Below are 23,166 nucleotides of genomic sequence, written 5' to 3' on the forward strand. Positions count from 1 at the left end.
TCTTTTTTTTTTTACGTATTGCTATCCCGACCGCGTCATACCAAAAGACGTTAAAATATGGCACTTGTTGGTCCTCGCCTGGCGCTCGACATTAACCGGGTACAACAAGGACTGGTCGGCTCAGAGTCAGTATAATGTGTCTGAGTGGGGTATTCATGCTTCACTGCGGCATGGTATCTCAGTGGGCTAGCACTTATGTACCAAACCAGCTTCAGCCTGGGCTAGTACAAGCAGCCGCAACCATACACAAACACATGCATGAACATCGTCATATGAGCGAAATATTCTCAAGCATCGACGTTAAACCCAATTTCACACACACACATCATCATCAATGCTGCCTCCTTTATGTATACTACGGCTTCACTTGTTAACGCTTTTATGAAGACCATGTGTTGTTATTGTGTATTGGCTTCCTAATCACCTATTGTATTGTACAAACATCTCTAACTTGTATATATGCTTTCTTTCATGCTGTTCATCACTTGATTGATAACGGTAAACAAACAGTTGTTCATCATCCATATATGGTTATCCTTCCCTAACTTACCGTTTAGCCACTATGTCGCTTTATATTGTTGTCATTGTTCCATTTAGTATATATACATCTCTCTCTTCATGTATCATTCCTGCTTGACAACGGAACCAGAATTCGTGGTATCGAAATGTCGTAACGAGTTCACATAATAAATAAGCTGTTATCCATAAAGTTTGTTCTATATTCTACATTGATTGGAGGTTATATCCATTTCTCGCCACGATAAACTCGTGTTACAACGGTGGTGCCACTTTGGCCATTGACATTATACACATTCATCCTTTTGCAACCGTCAAATATGACATTATACACATTCATTTATTGAAAAGGGAAGATGCATCTATTTCCATCCTTTTGCAATCGTCAAATATGGCATTATACAGTCATTCATTTAGTGAAAGATGCATATGTTTCCATCCTTGCAATCGTCAAATATGACATTATACAAATTCATTTAGTCAAAAGGGAAGATGTATCTGTTTCCATCCTTTGCAATTGTCAACTATGATATTATGCACATTCATTTTAGTGAAAGGGAAAGATGCATCTATTTCCATCCCTCGCAATCGTCAAATATGACATTATACAAATTCATTTAGTCAAAAGGGAAGATGTATCTGTTTCCATCCTTTGTAAATTGTCAAATATAACATTATGCACATTCATTTTAGTCAAAGGAAGATGCATCTATTTCCATCCTCGCAATCGTCAAATATGACATTATACACATTTATTTAGTGAAAAGGTAAGATGCATGTATTCCCATCCCTTTAAATGGTCAAATATGATATTATGCACATTCAGTTTCGTGAAAAGGGAAGATGGATCTATTTCCATCCTTGGCAATTGTCAAATGTGACTTTATACTCATTCGTTTAGTGAAAGGGAAGATGCATATGTGTCCATCTTTGCAATCGTCAAATATGACATTATACACATTCATTTAGTGAAAGGAAGAAGCATATTTCCATCCCTTGTAATCATCAAACATGACATTTAAGCGCAAATAGTCCCTTTGCGGAGATTTGCGCCATATAAATGCTATCCATTATTATTATTATACACAATCATTTTAGTGAAAGGGGAAGATGCATCTAGTTCCATCCCTTGCAATCATCAAATATGCCATTCTACTCATTCATTTCAGTGGAAGGGAAAATGCTTCTGTTTCCATCCTTTGCAACCGCCAACTGCCAAGCACATGTTGCATGAATGTTTTGATTGTGCGCTTATCTAACAAGGTTTAAGAAATCTTATATGAAATTTTTAAAACAATTCATGACCACTTGATTGTTGCATGCTTAAGTGAAATCAAACTGTTAGACAAAGTTTTAAACCTTTGAATTGATATTTGACTCAGATTTTAGTGATTTTCAACATCAGGTGTATTCTGCTTCATATGGAGTAAAACAAACGACATTTCTTACCACGTATAGCTGCAAACGTGCTGATGCTGCGTGCTACACTCACTCATTCACTGACTGTTCCAGCTTTGTTGTGCAATGCTATTATTATTCCAATAACAAATCATATCCGAAATCACAACGAGCCATCACATTACAATCTATACTGTTCACTAGCTGTATATGTAAAGCCATGAAAAGGGTGGTCAGCAATCCATTTCTCTGGCACCTGGAGACACCGCCTCCTCAGCAATATCCAATGTGGTTTGTGACGAAACAATGCTGAAGTACCATAGACCATTTGGTGCGTCGAGTATCATTAGGTCATGTAGGCATAGCAGGTAACACTTGACAAACTGCTTATTAGTGTTGGGAATTGGTTAAAATCTCATAATTGATGATTGGTTCATTACAACCGATCAATCATCGAAAATAATTGGTTTGCATCATTTATGAAATTTGTTAATGCACATAAAAATAAGGTAAAAACAAGTAGTTCTTTTTGGATTTTTTGGCAAAATTTCACATCTTTAAAGGATGACTAGTATGTTAAGAACATAAATTTCTTGGAATCTTTAAGATAAATTCAATCGTGACTTGAAACGAGCTTGTAGTGCTTACGAAATGTAACAGACAAAACCAACTCTTTGTGAAAAAATATTGTTAATGAAAACAAGTGTTCCAGAATTGTTTGTGTTCGATTATGAGAAATTGTGATCGATTGCTTGGTCGTTTAGTCACTACGACCAATCTTCGATTATTTCAATTAATCGGACCACCATTACTGCTTATATCATATTGTAATTTCAAATCCGCTTTCAAAAAGTTTTGTGTCCAGGTAGGAAGAAATAACTTCACGAATTGAAACCAACAATCGGTTATACCAACCTGGGTTGTAAGTCAAGACGTGATGAGATACTTTTACGATGATGTCGCATTAGCCAGTCGGTTTACTGCTTAAAGTAGATGGAGATGAACTTGCGATGAAGTGTTCACCATTAAGCATATTCTCATTGAACTTTATACTAAAAATGGACTTGTTGAAAAAGCATCAATACATGTGTATTGTCCTCCACTTTCCATGGATAAAGCGACTTGCACATGCAAATCATTGACATTAAGTGGTAGGTGGATTTCCATATTGACAATTTAAATAAAAATGTGCCTTTTGTAACATAATGTATCGGACGTTAAAGAATGCAATAATGACATTTCAACGGCCTGATGTGTTTTTCCATACTGTTAAGAAAGTTTGTAAAACATTCAGTCGTATATAAATTCAAACAACAACGAAGATTTTACAACTTTTAAGAAATAGTGTTACCAACAGCTTGACCCTTCATTTTTGACGTCGAGTATATATTCAGAACACTGGAAAAATCAATCCCTTTGATTGCAAGTCATGGCCCTTCAGTTCCTAGGCTCAAGTAAGTATGTTTATTATGATTCTGTTACGTTCTGTGTTTCATTTCCAAGATAAGTCTTCACAACCTTCACAATCTTTTTAAATCACATCACCTAGGAAAAGATTATTATGTCAACGTCAGATACAATCTTTCCTCCCGCCTTGTGGAAGTGTTGTTTGAGAACTGAAATCTTACACTTACTCACTAATGAATTTGGAAATCCGTGTCATAATCAATTCCCAGAAAACGGGGGCATTTTGGTGTGTACATGTACATATCTAATGTTTGTTACGTTTTTTCCTGATGCCATAAAGCCACGTTGTGTTTACTGTCTCTCTTCGTAAGGCTTTATGTGACTTCTTTTTACACAAAATTCGATTGACATGCTCTCTAAGCACCTACAACATGATGGACATTATTACCCCTGATAACCCAAGCTGAACGTCAAGCGCTAGAACGTTAGTAGCCATATGACTTGTCCCTCCGTGTAGTCATTTTCTGATGGCTGAACAGAGGCAATTGTGAACAAATCCACTTGCCTGAAGTGGTCTGTTACTGAATCAGTTAGTGGGCGTGCGTTGCCATTTCTTGACGCTTGTTCTATTGTTTTATCGAGACTCTACAACAAAATGCTGCCTTCTTTCTCAATGTTAGATGTCCCGTACCTTGTGATTACATCAGAATCATACAATGGAGATATGAAATGATTTCGTCGATTTCATTGATTCTACCATTGTATCTGAACAGAAACGCCATTCCACGACAATACCAGGACTTCTTGAACCAAAATAGCATTATATTCATATTGGAAACAAATTTCAAAGTACTCGTAATTTGTTTCAGTAATAGCATTATACAGTCTGTCTAGATCACATGTACATTTGTCACTAATTTTGTGGATATTAATACATTCTGGCCTGACTAATGGCTTAAAGCCTGTTTGTTAAATAGTTGTTAGTAAGAATGATACACTTGAATGAGAATGACAAATGTGCTGTTGGATATTCTGTTGTATCTGTAATTCGCTTGGGAATTGGGCCCCGTCACTACTTTTACTGAAACGATGTGGATGTTAAGTAGTGTATTATTGTGGAGTTGAAGAAGAAGTTTGAAACAAACATTTAAAATGTATGCCCTCTATACTTATATAGAGGAAAATGTTGGGTGTACCTGGTACCTTCAGACCGGAGTTGTTATGTGCAAAGATGTTTACTGATTCGGAAACAAAAATCTACGACGCGAGAACGGAAGCGCCATTACATCAATAGGTTACATAATGGTCGTGATGAATAATTCTGTTAAAATCGTTGGATTGTTTGCAGTCAATGGGTTCCTTCTGGAAATAACACTACATATTTCACTGTTGCTAAACAACTGTAAATTAAGCATGATGTAATCACTTTTTGTTTTTGTTTTTTTTTTGTTTTTTTATTCCATTTCAAGTCTAACATAAAATACATATGGCAAAGAGGAAACAACTAAATATATATGTACATAGCTTCAGTGATGTTTTGCAAGGTTCTATATGACATATAATGCAGTATTGCAAACATATACACACACGCGCACACATACATATATACATATATGTATACATATGCACATACATACACGCATGTATAGTTGCTATATATAAATATAACATCATGAGATTACAACAATTATATAGATACATAAGATGTCATTAAAGTTTCTGTGGAGGGAATATGAAATTGGAGGTAAGGTTGGAATAGTATGATGTAAATCACTTAGTCCTCTTGGCGATAAGTACAGTGGCTATGTACATTCTGAGGCAGAGTTGACACTGTCAGTCGTTGCTGTGGCTTTTCTCCCGTCTTTGTCACATGATAATCACTATGGTCAAAGAGACGTTCTATGTGCTGACTCTTGTGCTTAAATGTATGCCTCTATACCTCCCACCAGGGCGCATGTTTCATTCATGGACTCGTTAGAGGAGAATGTTGACTATAACCTGGTACCTTCGGATAGGGCATTGTTATGCGCAAATGTACTTATTGATTCGGAACAAAACAGACGACGCGAGAACGGACGCGTCATGACATCGGTAGGGGAACGTATTGGTATTGATGTGATGAAGAATCGATGAATTCAAATGATATAATTTCATGTAATTTGTACTCCAGTGGAATCTCAGTGGAAGTAACACACCACCTTTGTTGATGCTCAAAAAGCCGTGTCTTGTACGTGTGATTGAATCTGGACGATAGGTGCATTGTTCTACGCATATTCTGAGGCAGATTTGACTCTGATGTCAGTCTTTGCTGTGGCTTTCTCCGGTCTTGTATCACATGAGGATGACTATGTACAAAGAGACGTTCTATGTGCTGACTCTTGTGTTTGTGTCAACCGATATCTGTCTTTCCATCATGTGACAGATTTTATTTTCAACGCCATGGCAGTTTGGACGGTCTGTTATTTAATGAAGCCTTTGACTCTGAGAGCGTCGTAGAAGAACGGATATTGTGCGGAGAACGTTGCTACCGTCACTCCCTTTGTAACATGCTGCTGTACAACCCAACGTCCAAACGATGCCGCCTGTACAAGTCGTTCGTCAACACAGGAGGAACAGAGGACACGGGCTGGCAGTACTATGCAGGTAAACTTAAACTTTCAGAAGTGCATCTGTTTGAAAGTAAATTCATTTGAAAATATGTATAATGTATATATGTAATGTATGGAACAATTCAAACATTAATAAGTAAGCCATTTTGACTTCATAACACTTTTGACAACGGACGTTAAGCCAACCAATATATCATTTATATGTATCTAAAACTAAATAGCTTGAAACCATATAAATAAGTAACTGTCCATGAAACGCTGTTATATTCATACGGGCTAGGGTATGGTTACAAGGATTTTAGATGAAGGCTCCTCGCCTTTTAACAAATCGATAGTTGAATCCCAGGTAACGTGTTGATGCCAACGCGGATTCCCACTTCACTGGCATTAAATCTCTGATATCTAGTCCAATCACATGGTTGTAAACAACTATAACAACTATCAGAAGTGGGGTCACAGATTTTGTTGAGTGACTTAGTTTTCACTTAGAGTCTTGAAAACACAAATTATTTATGTTTTGATTGATTATTAATGCATTCTAGAGCTGTAAATATGCCCTTCGCTTCGGGTTGATAAATGGGAGCAGTTATCTGGTAATCTTGATCTGATCCAATGACCTGCATAGATCGATGTTCATGGTGTTAATCACTGGATTGTCTGGTCCAGACACGATTATTTACAGACAGCCGCCATACAGCTTGAATATAGCTGACTGCGACAGTAATAATTGATGGGTCATCTCGAGGACACGGTGGATCCGTGGTGGACCTGAGATAATGTATGCACGAGTATGCATGAATATGTTAATGTAGGCAGGATAGTTGACGAAAGAAAGAATACGTAGACAACTCTAAGCTTGATCCATCAAAGTCCAACACAAGAGGTGTTGCAATACTTTTCAATAATAATATTGATCTCACTATACATAAAACTCTGGAAGATGAAGGTGGAAATTTTATTATTGCAGACATAACTGTAGAAGATAAAATATTTTACCCTCACAAACCTTTATGGAGCAAATATTGATGACCCACTATTTTATGTAAAGCTTTTCGAAAGTTTATCCAATTTTGAGAATGAATCTCTGGTTATGGTAGGAGATTGGAATCTGGTTCTTGATCCTTCCATTGATTTAGAAAATTACAAAAAAAAGTAGTTTTAGACACAATTGCAGCTTATGATCTTGTGGATATTTGGCGTGATTCGAATGATTATCTGAAAAAAATTACATGGTGGAAAAACCATCCAAGACAACAAGCCAGACTGGACTTTTTTTTAATCTCACAAGATTTGCTGAACCTTACGCTTGATTCCGATATTCTACCAGGCTATAAAACGGACCACTCAGCTATTACCTACTCTTTTCAAATACTATTAACCAAGAAAGAGGGCAGGATATTGGAAATTTAATACGTCTTTATTGTTACAACCTGAGTATAGTGAACTTGTTAGATCCATATTAAAGGACACAGTTGAAGAATATTCAGATATTGATGTATATGATGAAAATGCTAATGACCTTAATATAAAACTTAAGATTGATGATAGTATATTTTTAGAAACCTTCCTTATGAATGTTAGGGGAAAATCAATTTCAGTTTCAACCTTTCTAAAAAGGAAAACCATTGATAAAACCACAGAATTAGAAACTAAAATTAAAGACTATGAAGAATCAACAAGAAAGGACTTTCAAACTATAGATGAAAATTTATTATCTGAACTTGCAAAATATAAATTTGAACTACAACAAATTAAAGAAGATGAAATAAGGGGTATACAGCTCAGAAACAGAATTTTATGGTATGAAGAGGGGGAAAAGCCAACCAAGTATTTTTGCAACCTAGAAAATAGAAATTATGTCAGCAAATCAATTAATAAGATTGTCACGGATAACAATGACGAAATTACTGACACTTTTCTATCTTAAATGAAGTAAAAACATTTTACAAACAACTTTACTCTTCTGGCAGGAAATATGAGGATGAAACTTGTTAACAAGATGTGGTAACTCCCACTTTAACTGGCCATCTTAGAAACAAATTAGAAAAAGATATTGACATGGAAGAAATAACATTGGCTGTTAAACATATGAAAAATAACAAAAGCCCTGGTGTAGATGGATTTCCAATAGATTTCTTTAAATATTTTTGGAAAGACCTTAAATATTGGATCTATAGATTTATTAAAGAAATTTTTAATAAGAATCAAATGTCTTTCACAATGAAAAGAGGTGTTATTACATGTATACCCAAGCCAGATAAAAACAGAACCCTTTTAAAAAACTGGAGACTAATAACTTTATTGAATTCACTGTATAAAATAGTAAGTACTTGTATTTCTAATCGGTTAAAAAGAACCCTGTACTCTCTTATACATGAAAATCAGACTGGTTTTATACCTGGTAGAAATATAAGCGAAAACACAAGATTACTCTATGACATTATGTTTGAGACAAAAAGAAGAGACATCCCAGGTTTATTAATTTTGATCGATTTTGGAAAGGCTTTTGATACTGTCTCTAAAGATTTTATAAATTTGGTATTAAAAAGTTTGGGTTTGGTCCCCAAATTATTAGGTGGATAGTGGATAAATATCCTAACCTATAATACAACTTCTTGTGTTATTCAAAATGGACGTCTCTCAGAATTCTTTTCAAATGAACGGGGCTGTAGACAAGGGGATCCGTTATCACGATATCTTTTCCTTTTTGTAGCTGAAATCCTTGGATGCATGATAAGACAAAATGAAAATATCAAAGGTATAGTAATTGATGATACAGAGTATAAATTAGGACAATATGCAGATGATACTGAGTTGTTTTTAGATGGTACAGAAAAATGTCTATATTCTGCTGTTGATGCAATTAATACTTTCTATAGGATGTCAGCACTAAAAATAAATATTGATAAGACTAAAGCTATCTGGATTGGATCTAAAGCAGGTTGTGGTGATAAGCTATGTCAGGATTTGAATATTGAATGGCGAAAAAATGAATTTGTTGTTCTGGGAATTATACTTAATGCTGAACTGAAGGATCTATGGATCATCAATACAAAGAAAAAACTAGAGGAAATTAACAGATTATTGGCAGTGTGGAGAAAAAGACATTTAACATTAATCGGCAAAATCACTGTTATCAAGACACTAGCTATGTCAAAATTAGTTCATATTTTTAGTACTTTACCAAACCCACCCCAAGATTTTGTTACCTCCCTAGATAAAATATTTTTCAAATTCATCTGGACTGACAAAACTGACAAAATTAAGAGAAGTACCTTGAAAAAGATTATATACATGGGGGTTTAAGAATGATCGACATAAAACCTTTATCAATGCCTTGAAACTATCCACTTTGAGACTTTATTTAAGAAAATCATCAATATGTAATCCATGCAATTTTCCATTACATGATATCATGAAATTTGGTGCTAACTTCTATAATATTGCTGATATTCATAATCCATATTGGAAAGATGTTTTAAAAGCATGGAACATGTATTGTACTAACATTACCATAGAGGAAAACAACATTGATGAAATTTTAGCACAGCCATTATGTTTTAATCATAATTTTAAATACCAAAATCATTATATCAGTCATTGGGCAAATAAAGGACTATTAACCATCAAAGACATGTGTGATGAAGAAGGTTTGATGTCTTTGAATCTTTAAAAGTAAATATGCAATAAAAGGGACAGAATTAGATCATAGATATGTTCTAAATAATATACCTGAATCATGGAAAAATACAATAACAAATCACAGGTGTATAAATAACTATGACATGAATCTTAACTCCTATCAAAAGAATTTTATGAAATCATTACAAGGATCAAGATTATTTTATGATATATTGTTATTTAACAATAATAACCCTCATATGTGTCATAAATGGGAGAATGTGTTTGAAGATACTGACTTTGATTGGCCAATGATTTTCAAGTCTTACAGACAAGACATTAATGATGTAAAACTCTTAGAGTTCCAATATAAATTTTTACACGGTATTATCTATACCAAAAAGGAACTTTTAAAAATGAACCTTATCCAGAGCGCCTCATGCAGCTTTTGTAAAGATGAAGATGAAAATTTGTGCCATGTTTACTGGGAATGTAGTGAAACTAAGAAGTTTTGGAAGGATCTTCAAATTTGGATTAACACTTATTTGATACAAAAAGTCAATTTGACAAAATATTTGGTGTATTTTGGCTCCTTAAGTAAAAACTCATTACTTAATCATATAATCATTTCAGCAAAAAGACAGATCTATGTCTCTTCTTTGAAAAACAATATTCCAAAATGCAATAACTTTAAAAGGACTTTAAAAGATATTTTTTCTGTTGAAAGCTTCATTGCCAAAAGGAAGAATAAAATGAAGAAATTTGCTAATAAATGGCATCCATTATTCCCAGTATTTCAAACCTGACCTGTGTATGCAGCAACCGCTTCTTTTGTAAAATCTTGATCTGTTTCCCCTTTTGAAAAATTATCATTGTTTTAGTTATATATTGACTAGTTAGTTAATGGCACTGGTGTAACTTTGGGGAACACATATTATAGGTTGGATATAAGACACAATATACAACACAATAAGCCGGATGTTGCGCAATATATAACACAACACATTGGATGTGACACAAGACACAGCATGACATGTCAGAATAATTGTGGCACTATATACACCACATGTTAGATAAGACATATTTACAATGTATATCAGATAATACATTATGTACAACACGATATATGTACAACACGATAGATTGGCCGTGACACTACAATATGCTATGTCGGGTGTTGCGCTATATACAGTATGATATGTCAGATGTGGCGCTATATACAACGTGGTATGTCAGATATGGCGCCGTATACAACAAAATATGTTGAATGTGACACAATATACAGCTTGATATGTCAGATGTGGTGCTATAAACAATATGATATGTTCATATATGATGCTATTTACAATTTGACATATGGGATGTACACTCTCTCAAAAAAGAAACGCAACCCCTATCTAAATATCTGACATCATTTCTAGAATAAAGATGGGGAATGTAAATTAGAATTTTCTTCAAAATACTATTAATACGTTCCCATCTGATCAGTATAAGCTCCCAAACGGAACCATTGTCACACATGATGACCTTTGTATCCGTGTTATTTGAGAAAGTGCGAAATTGTCATGTACAAAATGCTAAAAGCCTGTTGCACGTGCAAATCGTTGAAAACACAGTTCATGTAGAGGGTTTTAAAAGCACGCGTAGTTTGTAATTTTTCTCTCATAATTTGCTCTGCAAATCAAGTTCGAAAATGCCCCGTTTGAGTACAGCAAATCGAAATATTGCCATTGGTCGCATTGAGGCCGGGGAAAGCTTTGGAACAGTTGCCCGTCATCTAAACGTACACAGAACAACAATCTCACGACTTTGGAATCGTTACACACAGTTCCATGCAATTGAAGATCGTCCCAGGAGCGGTAGACCTAGGATCACCACACCGGCTCAGGATCGCTTTATTCGACTCAGCCACCTACGTAATCGGCATGCCACACCCACCATCACTGCAACACAGGTGCCAGGTTTGAGGAGAGTATCGGCCCAAACCATCAGGAACCGTTTACATGAGGCAAATTTACGTGCAAGAAGACCAGTTGTCGGGCCCGTCTTGAACGCCAACATCGACGCCAACGTCTCAGGTGGTGTACTAACGTAAGGAGATGGACCCTAAGAAACTGGAGAAGAGTCTGGTTTAGTGACGAGTCTCGTTTTCTTCTTCAACGACGTGACGGTAGACAACGTGTCTATAGACGAGCAAATGAACGTTTTGCACCGAACTGCGTTCGACAGGTCGACAGATTTGGAGGAGAAAGCATCATGGTATGGGGAGCCATGTCTTACAACCAACTGTCAGACTTGGTCATCATTCGTGGCAATTTGACGGCACAACGGTACATTGATGACGTCTTACAGCCACATCTTCTGCCGATAATCGACCAACAGAGGGAGTTGTTTCAACATGACAATGCCCGCCCTCATACAGCTCGTGCAACAGTGGCATTCCTACAGAATTCAAACGTCAACGTGATGCCGTGGCCCTCCAGATCGCCAGACATCAATCCTATCGAACATCTGTGGGACCAGCTGGATCGTCGTGTTCGTGCACGTACACCACAACCGCACACGTTGGTTGAACTGGCCGCAGCACTCCAGGAAGAGTGGAGAGCAATCCCCCAGGAAAACATCCGCCGTCTGATTCGTTCTGTTCCGAGGAGGTGCACTGCTGTGATTAGAGCTCGTGGCTCTACAACGAGATACTGAAGACAACGCCCCCTAGCGTAAATTGAGAGTTCGATACTGACCTGCATTAACTGTTACGTTATACCGTGCTGACCTAAGGTTCACCATGTCAAATTTCATGGCATTATCTTTAAAAATTCAAATGTAATAACCAGTTAAAATTGCTATAAACATTACCAAAAAAACCAGGGGTTGCGTTTCTTTTTTGAGAGAGTGTAATACTATATACTTATGATATATCAGATATGACATTATATACAACTTATGATGGAAACCCCCCCCCAAAAAAACCCCAAAACAAAAAACTCCTAATAACAAAACACTTCTAGAAAATTATGCACATATTTATACCATGCATCAAAATACCTCCCAATTCAGTAAGATATATTTTTGTAGGATTTCCCCATGTACTATGACATCATATATATTTGTTGTAAACTCAACCTTTGTTATTGTATACATGTGTAAATGTATGTGAAAATTGTATATATGTTGTATACGGCCTGTGGCCTATAGACAATAAAACGACTTTGACTTGAAAAAAGAAAAGAAAAAAAAAAGTCCAACACAGCTTGTCTTCCCTGCATACACTTTATATCAAATACAGAGCTCCAGATAAGATTCAGCTCATGTGGGTACTGTACCCACTGTATTTTTTTGGAGTAGGTATTATGAATGTTGAGTGGGTATTTCATTTTCCGTAACCCACTGCTTTCAAATATGTGCGTATTTCAGTCATTTTACTCATTTAAGTATTATGTCATTGAGAAAGTTTACTAAGCAGGTATGTTCTGCCTTATGTCATACCTAATCAAAACCAAATTAAATATAATGGAAATGATTTCATAAAAAATCACTCATCCTGTACTGACAGTACAACACTTGTCCTATACTAACAGTACAACTTGATAGCAATCGATGTCTTTTATATTACTCAAGCGATTTTTATAAATATATTCCGTACGCATAGGTTTTAAACTCTTTCCGTATCTAACATTTTAAATGCGTGCGTAATTGGTACGCAACAATTATTTTTTCAATGCGTAATTGGAAATTTTCTATGCGTATTGGGCCTCTGATTTGTAGATTGAAAAATGTAGATTTATAAATATAAAAGCGAAGATAGATTATGTAAATCATGTAAGTTTAATGTCTTAGAAAATTAATACCATTTTTGTTTGTATGTCCTTAACATGATAAACGACGTAGAAAGTACCTTAAAGAATTTTATTATGTCATCCAACAAAAGATAAATTATATTCTTTATTAAACTGCAACAACCATGACATGATTCAGATTGTTGCTGTGTTTATATATCACACTATGAAACTCAGAAAGAATTAATCACCATCGAGCATCGTCTGAACGTCATTATTGTATGAAAACAAATGATCACATCATATATAAAACTGTTCTATATTGCACTAATATATACTTAGTTCCAAAAGAAACGAGACATTCATGTTTGTTTTTGAAATTTCCATTTTTGTCTTATCTACTTTATAATCATCACTAATGTGCATGTTAAATGTTATTTGAAACCAATGTTCGACATTAAACTTCTGAAACAAAACTTTTAACGTCAAATTAGTCGTAACAACTGAATCTAATTATTGAACATTTGTATGGGGAAAAAAACATCAGAAATGCATCACATAAACGCATGCTCTGACTCGTTGTGCACGTGAAGTTAATGATGTGACACTTTCTTCAAGAATAACAACAGAAAGAACGCTTTAAAAGATGCGACGGCAGTTTCTGTTGTGTTCTTTTTCTGAATGGTTCAGAGAACAATATGGCACGTCTGAGCAATGAAGCACGTCTACGTGCTCTTGGGATGATTGATGCTGGTTCCAGCGTTGTCAACGACGCACAACATATACCGACTGATTGAACGCAACAAATCAAAGGAATTTGATTAAAGATCGACCTAGAGACGGAAGGCCACAAGTGATGTCACGCAGTCAAGACCGTTACATCGTAACGTCAGATCTTCGTAACCGTTTTCTGCCAGCTACTGTTACAGCCCTTCAGATAATTGGGATTCATAACAGACCAATTTTAGGAAACACTGTGTCGACGTTTGAGAGCACACCGGCTACACTGTAGGAGACCCTATGTTAGACCGATTTTGACGCCTCGGCACCGTCGTCTACGCTTAGCAGGGTCTCGCCAACATTTGCACTGGAGATATGCACCGTGGCAGAACGTTGTTTTCTCAGACGAGAGTCGTTTTTGTGTCCACGTTGCAGATTGGGAGAGTGAAAATACGGCGTCGACGAAATGACCATTCAGAGACCCATGTGTTCTGGAAGGTGACCGATGGGGTGGGCCATCCCTTATGATGTGGGGTGGAATAAGCTGGGGAAGGCAAGTACCACCTGTAATCTTCCAAAACAACGGTCAAGGTCGTGGAAGGGGTGTAACTGCACGACGCTACATTGACGAAGTCTTAAGGCCTGTTCTCGTCCCGTTCTTTAGACCAAGACCACAGTTGCAGATCCAACACGATACTGCCCGCGCCCACACCGCGCTCATCACAGGATAATTCTTGGCATATCACCACATCCAGACAATGGTCGGGCTACCTCTTTGTGCTTATTTAAGTCCAATGGAACATCTCTTGGACGAGTTGGACCGACGCCAGCATCAAAGTCCAGTTCCTCCACAAAATCGGCGGCAGTTGGAGAACGCTGTGTTGAATGAGTACAATAACATTCCCCGTACTTTCATTCGACGTTTGTTCATGTCTATGGGAAGACGGTGTACTCATGTGATAAACAATAATTGTGATCATATCAGGTACTGATAACATCGAATGTCAGCTTAAGCTTGTAAACATGTCTAATGCAGACTCGTCAAGTTGGACACAATATAAATTTCATCAGATCCTAAATCCACTGTCGTTGCTGTTGTTTTTTTTATCTTTCTTTGGTGCGTTCTGCATAATGCCTATAGTGTCTGGAAACATGGATGTGAGATAACAGTTCTTATTTCAAATGGACGTGTCGCGTTTCGTTTGGAACTAAGTATATATTGTACTATATTCCTGTGTGAATAAAGATTGACTGATTGGATTTTGACTTCATAAAATGATGGCAACGGACATTACACCAACTAGAATATCATTGATAAGTATGTAAAGCTAACTAGTGTGAAACCATATTAATACGTAATTGTTCATGAAACAATACATTATATTCAAACGGCGTCCATACTAGCTTAGGTGTATGTGAAGGCCACAGGCCCATGTCACAAGTTTATACAAGCACAGTGGATTTCTTTTCTTAATGATAAGACCCGTGAAGATCCGGGTTAGAATATTGATCTTCAGTAACCCATGCTTGTCGTAAGAGGCGACTAACGGGATCGGGTGGTCAGGCTCGCTGACTTGGTTGACACATGTCATCGGATCTCAATTGCGCAGATTGATGCTCATGCCGTTGATGACTGGATTGTCTGGTCCAGACTCGATTACTTACAGACTCCAGCCATATAGCTGGAATATTGCTAGATGCGGCGTGAAACTAAACTCTCTCACTCACTCACTCTTAATGATAAATATACTGAAAAATATACACAGCAATATGTTTGCAATTGACAACAGCTGGTTAAATATGTAAAGTAACTGGGTATATATTTGCTTTTAATGTCACTATAATGATCATAAATTAGCAGAACATGGCATTTGTCTGCCAAGATATTTAAGTTACAGTAGGTTTGTTGTAAAAATCCCTTTTAACATAAATCATTGTAAGCTGAACGATACTGTGATAAGGCTTCTTAGTCATATTGATACAGCGTATATATTCTTCAGACATGTTTTCTTTAAACAGGGAATAAGTAAAGGTGCGTGGACTAGTTGGAGTTTGCATGCCAATCTTGTATCAAACGATCTTTGTTTCTTTTTACAAGTAAATTAAATAATTGAGTTTGTTTCCAACTCCCTGCAATCCACAAAGCTAAATAGAACTGTGAGGACCAAGCAAACCTATTAATGATGATGTGGCACGAGTGATTATTGTATTATGTACTTTGATTATGATTCATCATTATGTTGTGATTAGCTTAACATTGTGTAGACAAACTTCCCTTGCGGGACAATAAAGTTTATCTTATCTTATCACGCTCGGCGCTCAAGATTAGGTAACGTTTTGTAAGCTTTTAATGGGTGGCATGAAGAGGGAGAGGAGCTTAAACCAGAAAGCAATACCAGGTTTAAGAGTATCTACCAGTTTCTCCAGGGACAGTTGTATTTGGTGTAGACATTCACAACCCAAAGAATGGTTTACATGCATAAAGTAATACCCTTCCCAAGCAATAGTGTTTATGAAAGCCCTATGATTTAAACATATTTATTTCCAATGAAAGGAACCGGATTGGTAAACAAGCATAAGCTTATATGAATACCACTCCCACTGGAAACAAGTCCACATTTACAAGCTTGGAAAGATGATGTTTCAAAGACATTTCTAATTTTGGAATTATGAGATTTCCAAAAATTTACAATTTTGGAAATGTCCACAAGGGGAGATAACTGGTGGGTGATGGTAAATGATTGTTCTTACACGCTTGTTAATTGATGAGTGAGTCAAGGCAGTTAAGTGTCACCAGTTAACAAGGCCTACTGAGAGATTCGTTAATAGTATGGTATGCACAGGCGGTGAAAGTTGTATTGAATTTGGTTGGTTGCATATTGTTTTGTGTTATGCTGTCGGTTTGTATGTATGTGTGAATGAGGAACCTCACATATTATAACATTGAAAACAGAATAAACTTAACATTATTCCATGGTCAATATTGCAATGTTAGTGAAATGGTGGTATACGGAAGTTTGTTTCACATTTTTTATAATACCTTCTTTTATGCAGATAAAAATATTAAGAAATGAACGAATAATGCCATGCTTCTCTCAGAGTAAGGGAAGATAATTTATATAGTGGTTCTTATCAAATTAGATATTTCTTTATCGTCCGAACAGAATTCACAAATTACGGATGATTCGTGTGTGTGTGTGTGTGTGTGTGTGTGCATGCACTCGTGTATAACATCTAACTTGATAGGTATTAAAATCAGGCCGTTTGTAACCATAATGACTATATTGGTTGGAACACTTGAGGAACAAAAATAATTTCACACTTCAAAAGGAACTGGAACAGTAACATTTTTCATGTTATCATATGAGCTTCAAAACATTGAATGAAATAAATGCTGTATGATGAAATGGATCAGAGAACATTATAATGACATGATGACGACTGACTGACTGACTGAGTTTAGTTTTACGCCGCTTTTAGCAATATTCCAGCAATATCACGGCGGGGACACCAGAAATGGGCTTAACACATTGTGCCCATATGGGGAATCGAACCCGGATCCTCGGCGTGACGAGCCAACGCTTTAACCACTAGACTACCCCACCGCCCCGGCATGATGACGCTTTAACGTCACATGTAATGATAATAAATATATCATCATTATTTTAGTTAACTCATGACCAGACACATCAAACTGGCACCGATATATTTATATCTAATATGTAAAAATTCAGTATTTCTTAGTACCTGAAATAGAAAACACGAATTTGGAATGAGATGTTTTAATCTGAGATCAATCTGTTAGGTAGCAGTTTACTAAAGTAGAACTTAAATCAACTTCAAAAGATGGGTCATTCGCAAACTGAAGCAGATTTCACTTATACTGCAGTAAACTATGGTGTCCTATAATTGCCATCGCGTGGCGCGTAAAAAAAGAACTACGTCGTGGGCGACGTCGCCCACGACGTCGCATAAAAGACGACGTCGCCCACGACGTCGTGTAAGACGTCGTCCACGACGTCGCGCAGAAATACACAAGAGAGATCTACGACAAAAATACAAAATCGATGTCGTGTTTAGAAATTGTTATATTGGAAAATCGGGGAATAACCTTTTGTGGTGCAGTGATACTGCTATTGATCTCTAATCTATGGTGTCCTATAATTGCCATCGCGTGGCGCGTAAAAAAAGAACTACGTCGTGGGCGACGTCGCCCATGACGTCGCATAAAAAGACGACGTCTTGCGCGACGTCGCTTTGTAAAATATATTTTGGCTACAAAAATATCGGGCAACGTCGTGAGCGACGTCGTGAGAGACGTCGTGGGCGACGTCGTGGACGACGTCATGGTCGACGTCGTGAGCGACGTCGTGGGCGACGTCGCGGGCGACGTCTGACTATATCGAGTGGTTATCGGCCTCTGAACGTGGCTGACCAAGGTTACGTCTAAAAGAAGAATCGTTAAACGAAACAGGATTTAAAACGCAAAAATGCTTCAGTCACTCCCAGTAAACATTTCTGTCGACCCGAAAATGTTTTTACACCTTTATCCAATCAAATACCACCCTAGAAGGCCACTGTTCATTGTATGTAAGGCATACCCATCTGCAAATGAAACGATCTCTTCCCCACACTCTAAACATAATCACCGCCACTATTGTTCGGTCCGGCATACCTCGGGCCGTCAAAAGCAGCTTAAACCTCACACATGTATCTTGAATTGCGTTTTAATTCACAGATTAGTATTACATCTACCTATATATCACTTTTCCAGCCCCTTTCTCTCCATTTTCACCCGTAAAGGTCCGGATTAGAAAGTGCCTTCAGTAACCCATGCTTGTCGTAACGGGAGCGGGTGGTCAGACTCGCTGACTTGGTTGACATATGTCATCGGTTCCGAAATGCGCAGATCGATGTTCATGCTGTTGATCACTGGATTGTCTGGTTCATACTCGATTATTTACAGACAGCCGCCATATAGCTGGAATATTGCTGAGTGCGGCGTAAAAACTAAACTCACTCACTCACTCACTCTCTCTTTTCAACATAGCCTCAATCAAAAGTGTTAAGTTTCTGTTGGCCCCACTTGGCCGGAGCTGTCAAAAGCAACTTAAACCTCGCACATGTATCTTGAAGTCTTACAGATGAATCCTAGATTCTGTTTACATCCAATGAATATAGTTATATCTATCTAAATACCACTTTATAGACCCAGTTTTCTTTGTAACATCACAATGTGGCATTTAGGTAGATATAATACTGATCTATGGATTTAAACACATTTCAAGATACATGTGTGAGGTTTAAGTTGCTTTTGACAGCCCGGGCCAAGTCGGGCCGAACAGACTGAACACTTTTGATTGAGGCTATTTTGAGGGTTGGCAGACAAGGGCTTCACTTTAACGGAGCAGTTACCTTTACATGTGGCATTTTGTAACATTTCAATGTGATATGTAGGTAGGTATAATACTAATCTATGGATTTAAGCACAATTAAAGATACACCTTTGAGGTGTTAGGTGCTTTAGACGACTCGAGCCAAGCCGGACCGAACGCTTGTGACACAGTGTGTTTGTTCAGAATATATAGAAATGAAGGCTGCACTTCGAGCAACGTGTTTGCTTAAAATACTACGCTTTGAGACTCTATAAAGAAGTATTTAGGTACTAGTAGATATAATACCATTTTGCCTTTCATGTGTACTAGCAAATTTAAGCATATGCATACGCGCTGGCTATCGGATTTGGGCTGGTGTTGTTTACGGTTTAGAATACAATGAAAACACATAAGAATGTGTGTTTGTGTAAATGTATACTTTCTTTGATCCTTTATAACATATTACAAAAGGTTGTGATTTAGTATATTTCTTTTAACATATATAATCATGTCATAATTTCCCATATAACATGGGGAGCAAATTATTTCGAAGCCATTGAAAATGTCCATGCATCTTATTTTAAAAGATTTCTTACAGAAGGTATATTTGCTTCCAATAAAGCCATACTTGGCGAAACAGGATGCTATAACATGCATATTGAGAGTCAAATGAGAGTTATTAGATACTGGATTAAACTTATAAGAATGCCTGATTATCGCTACCCCTATCAAAGCTGTCAAATATTGTTATCACTGGATAAATGTGGAAAGTATTCATGGGCTTCAGATGTGAGAAATATGTTATTTTCAAGCGAGTTTTCTCATGTTTGATTTAAGCAAAATGTTGGTGATATAAAAATGTTTTGTCAACATTTAAACAACGAATAAAAGATATATATATTCACAGTTGGTATGCATCAGTCAATTCATCGAGTTTTCTTAGTCATTATTCACAATGTAAATCGATGTTCGGACCTGCAAAATATGTCAGTGTTCTTAATGATAAGTCCCTTTTAAGAATTTTGCAAATTTGCAAATTTAAAATCTCTCTTCATGCCTTAAAAATACAACGTTTTAGAAAAGATAATAATATATTGGAAGATTTATCATGTTCTTATTGTTCTTCTGGTAAAACTGAAGACGAACGACACTTATTATTAGTCTGTAAGACTTTCTCTGCCTGCCGAAAGAAGTATTTAAAATGCACTAATGATGCCCCACAAAAGATATTCAATGTACTTAATTCTAATAATGCTGATATTATTAAATCTGTTGCCATTTTCATGAAACATTTGATGTCCATCCGTAAATCACATGTAAAATCATAATTTAATGTCACGTGACCAATAGTTGTAATTGAGTAACTTCAATTGTACACTGGGCCACTGGGCCTTAACTACTGAATAAAGCCTGTGTGACTGTCTGTCTGTCTATCTGTCATTGTCCAGGTACTCCATCAATGTCGGGTGGTTATTTGCAAGCCTGAACTTCAAGGTATCTAGTCGTTCCTCCAAATCTCTGTACTTCTATTTGGGGACAGTCTTTGGCCGGCATTGTACTGAAGCATCTTTGCCTCGTTCAGTCCTTGTTCATCTTCCAGGAACTTGGCCATCTCGAATAGGGTGGGATGTTGTTTTACCACAACCTTCATGAGACGGCCATGCCAATTGCAACCCCGGAGGTTGTTGTTTGTGCGGGGCCGTCAGTATTTTTTGGTACAGTCGAAAGATTCACTTTGACTTCGCTGTGTACAGGTCCGTGGTTGTGGTCTCCAGGTACTTGGGAAATTATGTCGTTCACTGTTAAGACTGATATGCAGTCGTTCTGAATGCATCTCCACGAGATCCATTTTCCCCTTTTCTTCTTGTTCACAATAAACATATAACCATTTACATATATGTATGTTCCACCACGAGAAGTATAAAAGAAACCTATTGTGCATTTTCCATAACTGAATTTGTGGAAATGATGATGAAAACTGTCAATTCCAACATTCTTATAGCTTGCACGTTTATGTAAGAAATTGAATAACTCATTACTAATGAACTGAGTGAACTAAACTCACTCACTAAACCCGCTGGTTCACATGTCAACCCGCTGGTACAAAAGTCATATTTCGTTTCCTGAGTGGAGACATTTTACATTTTGTAGAAAACCAGTGTTTTGATCCTTTAAAACAACACCGTTTTCACAACATCAAGCATCAACTAAATTTGACAGAATTTTTTACTTAAGGTGTTCTGGCGCTTACCTATGGTGTCCTATAATTGCCATCGCGTGGCGCGTAAAAAAAGAACTACGTCGTGGGCGACGTCGCCCACGACGTCGCATAAAAAAGACGACGTCGACCACGACGTCGTGTAAGACGTCGCCCACGACGTCGTGCAGAAATACACAAGAATGATCTACGACAAAAATACAAAATCGACGTCGTCCACGACGTCGAAGGCGACGTCGCCCACGACGTCGCCCAAGGTGTTCTGGCGCTTACCTATGGTGTCCTTATAAATTGCCATCGCGTGGCGCGTAAAAGAACTACGTCGTGGGCGACGTCGCCCACGACGTCGCATAAAAGACGACGTCGACCACGACGTCGTGTAAGACGTCGCCCACGACGTCGTGCAGAAATACACACAAGAACGATCTACGACAAAATACAAAATCGACGTCGTCCACGACGTCGAAGGCGACGTCGCTCACGACGTCGAAGGCGACGTCGCCGCCCACGACGTCGAGGCCGACGTCGTGTTTAGAAATTGTTTTATTGGAAAATCGGGGAATAACCTTTGTGGTGCAGTTGTACTTCTATTGATCTCTAATCACTGATTTCATGTTCAACATTACTACTTTATTTAAGGCAAACCAATCGAGGGGTAAGCGCCAGAATACCTTAAGTAAAAAATTCTGTCAAATTTAGTTGATGCTTGATGTTGTGAAAACGGTGTTGTTTTAAAGGATCAAAACACTGGTTTTCTACAAAATGTAAAATGTCTCCACTCAGGAAACGAAATATGACTTTTGTACCAGCGGGTTGACATGTGAACCAGCGGGTTTAGTGAGTGAGTTTAGTTCACTCCAGTTCATTAGTAATGAGTTATTCAATTTCTTACATAAACGTGCAAGCTATAAGAATGTTGGAATTGACAGTTTTCATCATCATTTCCACAAATTCAGTTATGGAAAATGCACAATAGGTTTCTTTATACTTCTCGTGGTGGAACATACATATATGTAAATGGTTATATGTTTATTGTGAACAAGAAGAAAAGGGGAAAATGGATCTCGTGGAGATGCATTCAGAACGACTGCATATCAGTCTTAACAGTGAACGACATAATTTCCCATTTACCTGGAGACCACAACCACGGACCTGTACACAGCGAAGTCAAAGTGAATCTTTTCGACTGTACCAAAAATACTGACGGCCCCTGCACAAACAACAACCTCCGGGTTGTGAATTGGCATGGCCGTCTCATGAAGGTTGTGGTAAAACAACATCCCACCCTATTCGAGATGGCCAAGTTCCTGGAAGATGAACAAGGACTGAACGAGGCAAAGATGCTTCAGTACAATGCCGGCCAAAGACTGTCCCCAAATAGAAGTACAGATTTGGAGGAACGACTAGATACCTTGAAGTTCAGGGCTTGCAAATAACCACCCGACATTGATGGAGTACCTGGACAATGACAGATAGACAGACAGACAGTCACACAGGCTTTATTCAGTAGTTAAGGCCCAGTGGCC

General features: G+C 37.4%; 1 protein-coding gene across 1 annotated transcript in view; it reads left to right on the forward strand.

Annotated features, from left to right (window-relative positions):
• The first annotated feature begins 5,711 nt into the window (after nt 1-5,711).
• The window catches only part of LOC124259542 (galectin-4-like), a 51,927-nt gene continuing 34,472 nt past the window's right edge, over nt 5,712-23,166 (forward strand). Inside the window, exon 1 of the mRNA XM_046693683.1 lies at nt 5,712-5,964. Coding sequence (XP_046549639.1) covers nt 5,868-5,964 — 97 coding nt within the window. The 5' untranslated portion in view covers nt 5,712-5,867. The remainder of the gene's footprint in view (nt 5,965-23,166) is intronic.

This window comes from Haliotis rubra, unplaced genomic scaffold (genome assembly GCF_003918875.1).
Source record: "Haliotis rubra isolate DU_JTF1 unplaced genomic scaffold, ASM391887v1 Scf727, whole genome shotgun sequence".
Lineage (NCBI taxonomy): Eukaryota > Metazoa > Mollusca > Gastropoda > Lepetellida > Haliotidae > Haliotis > Haliotis rubra.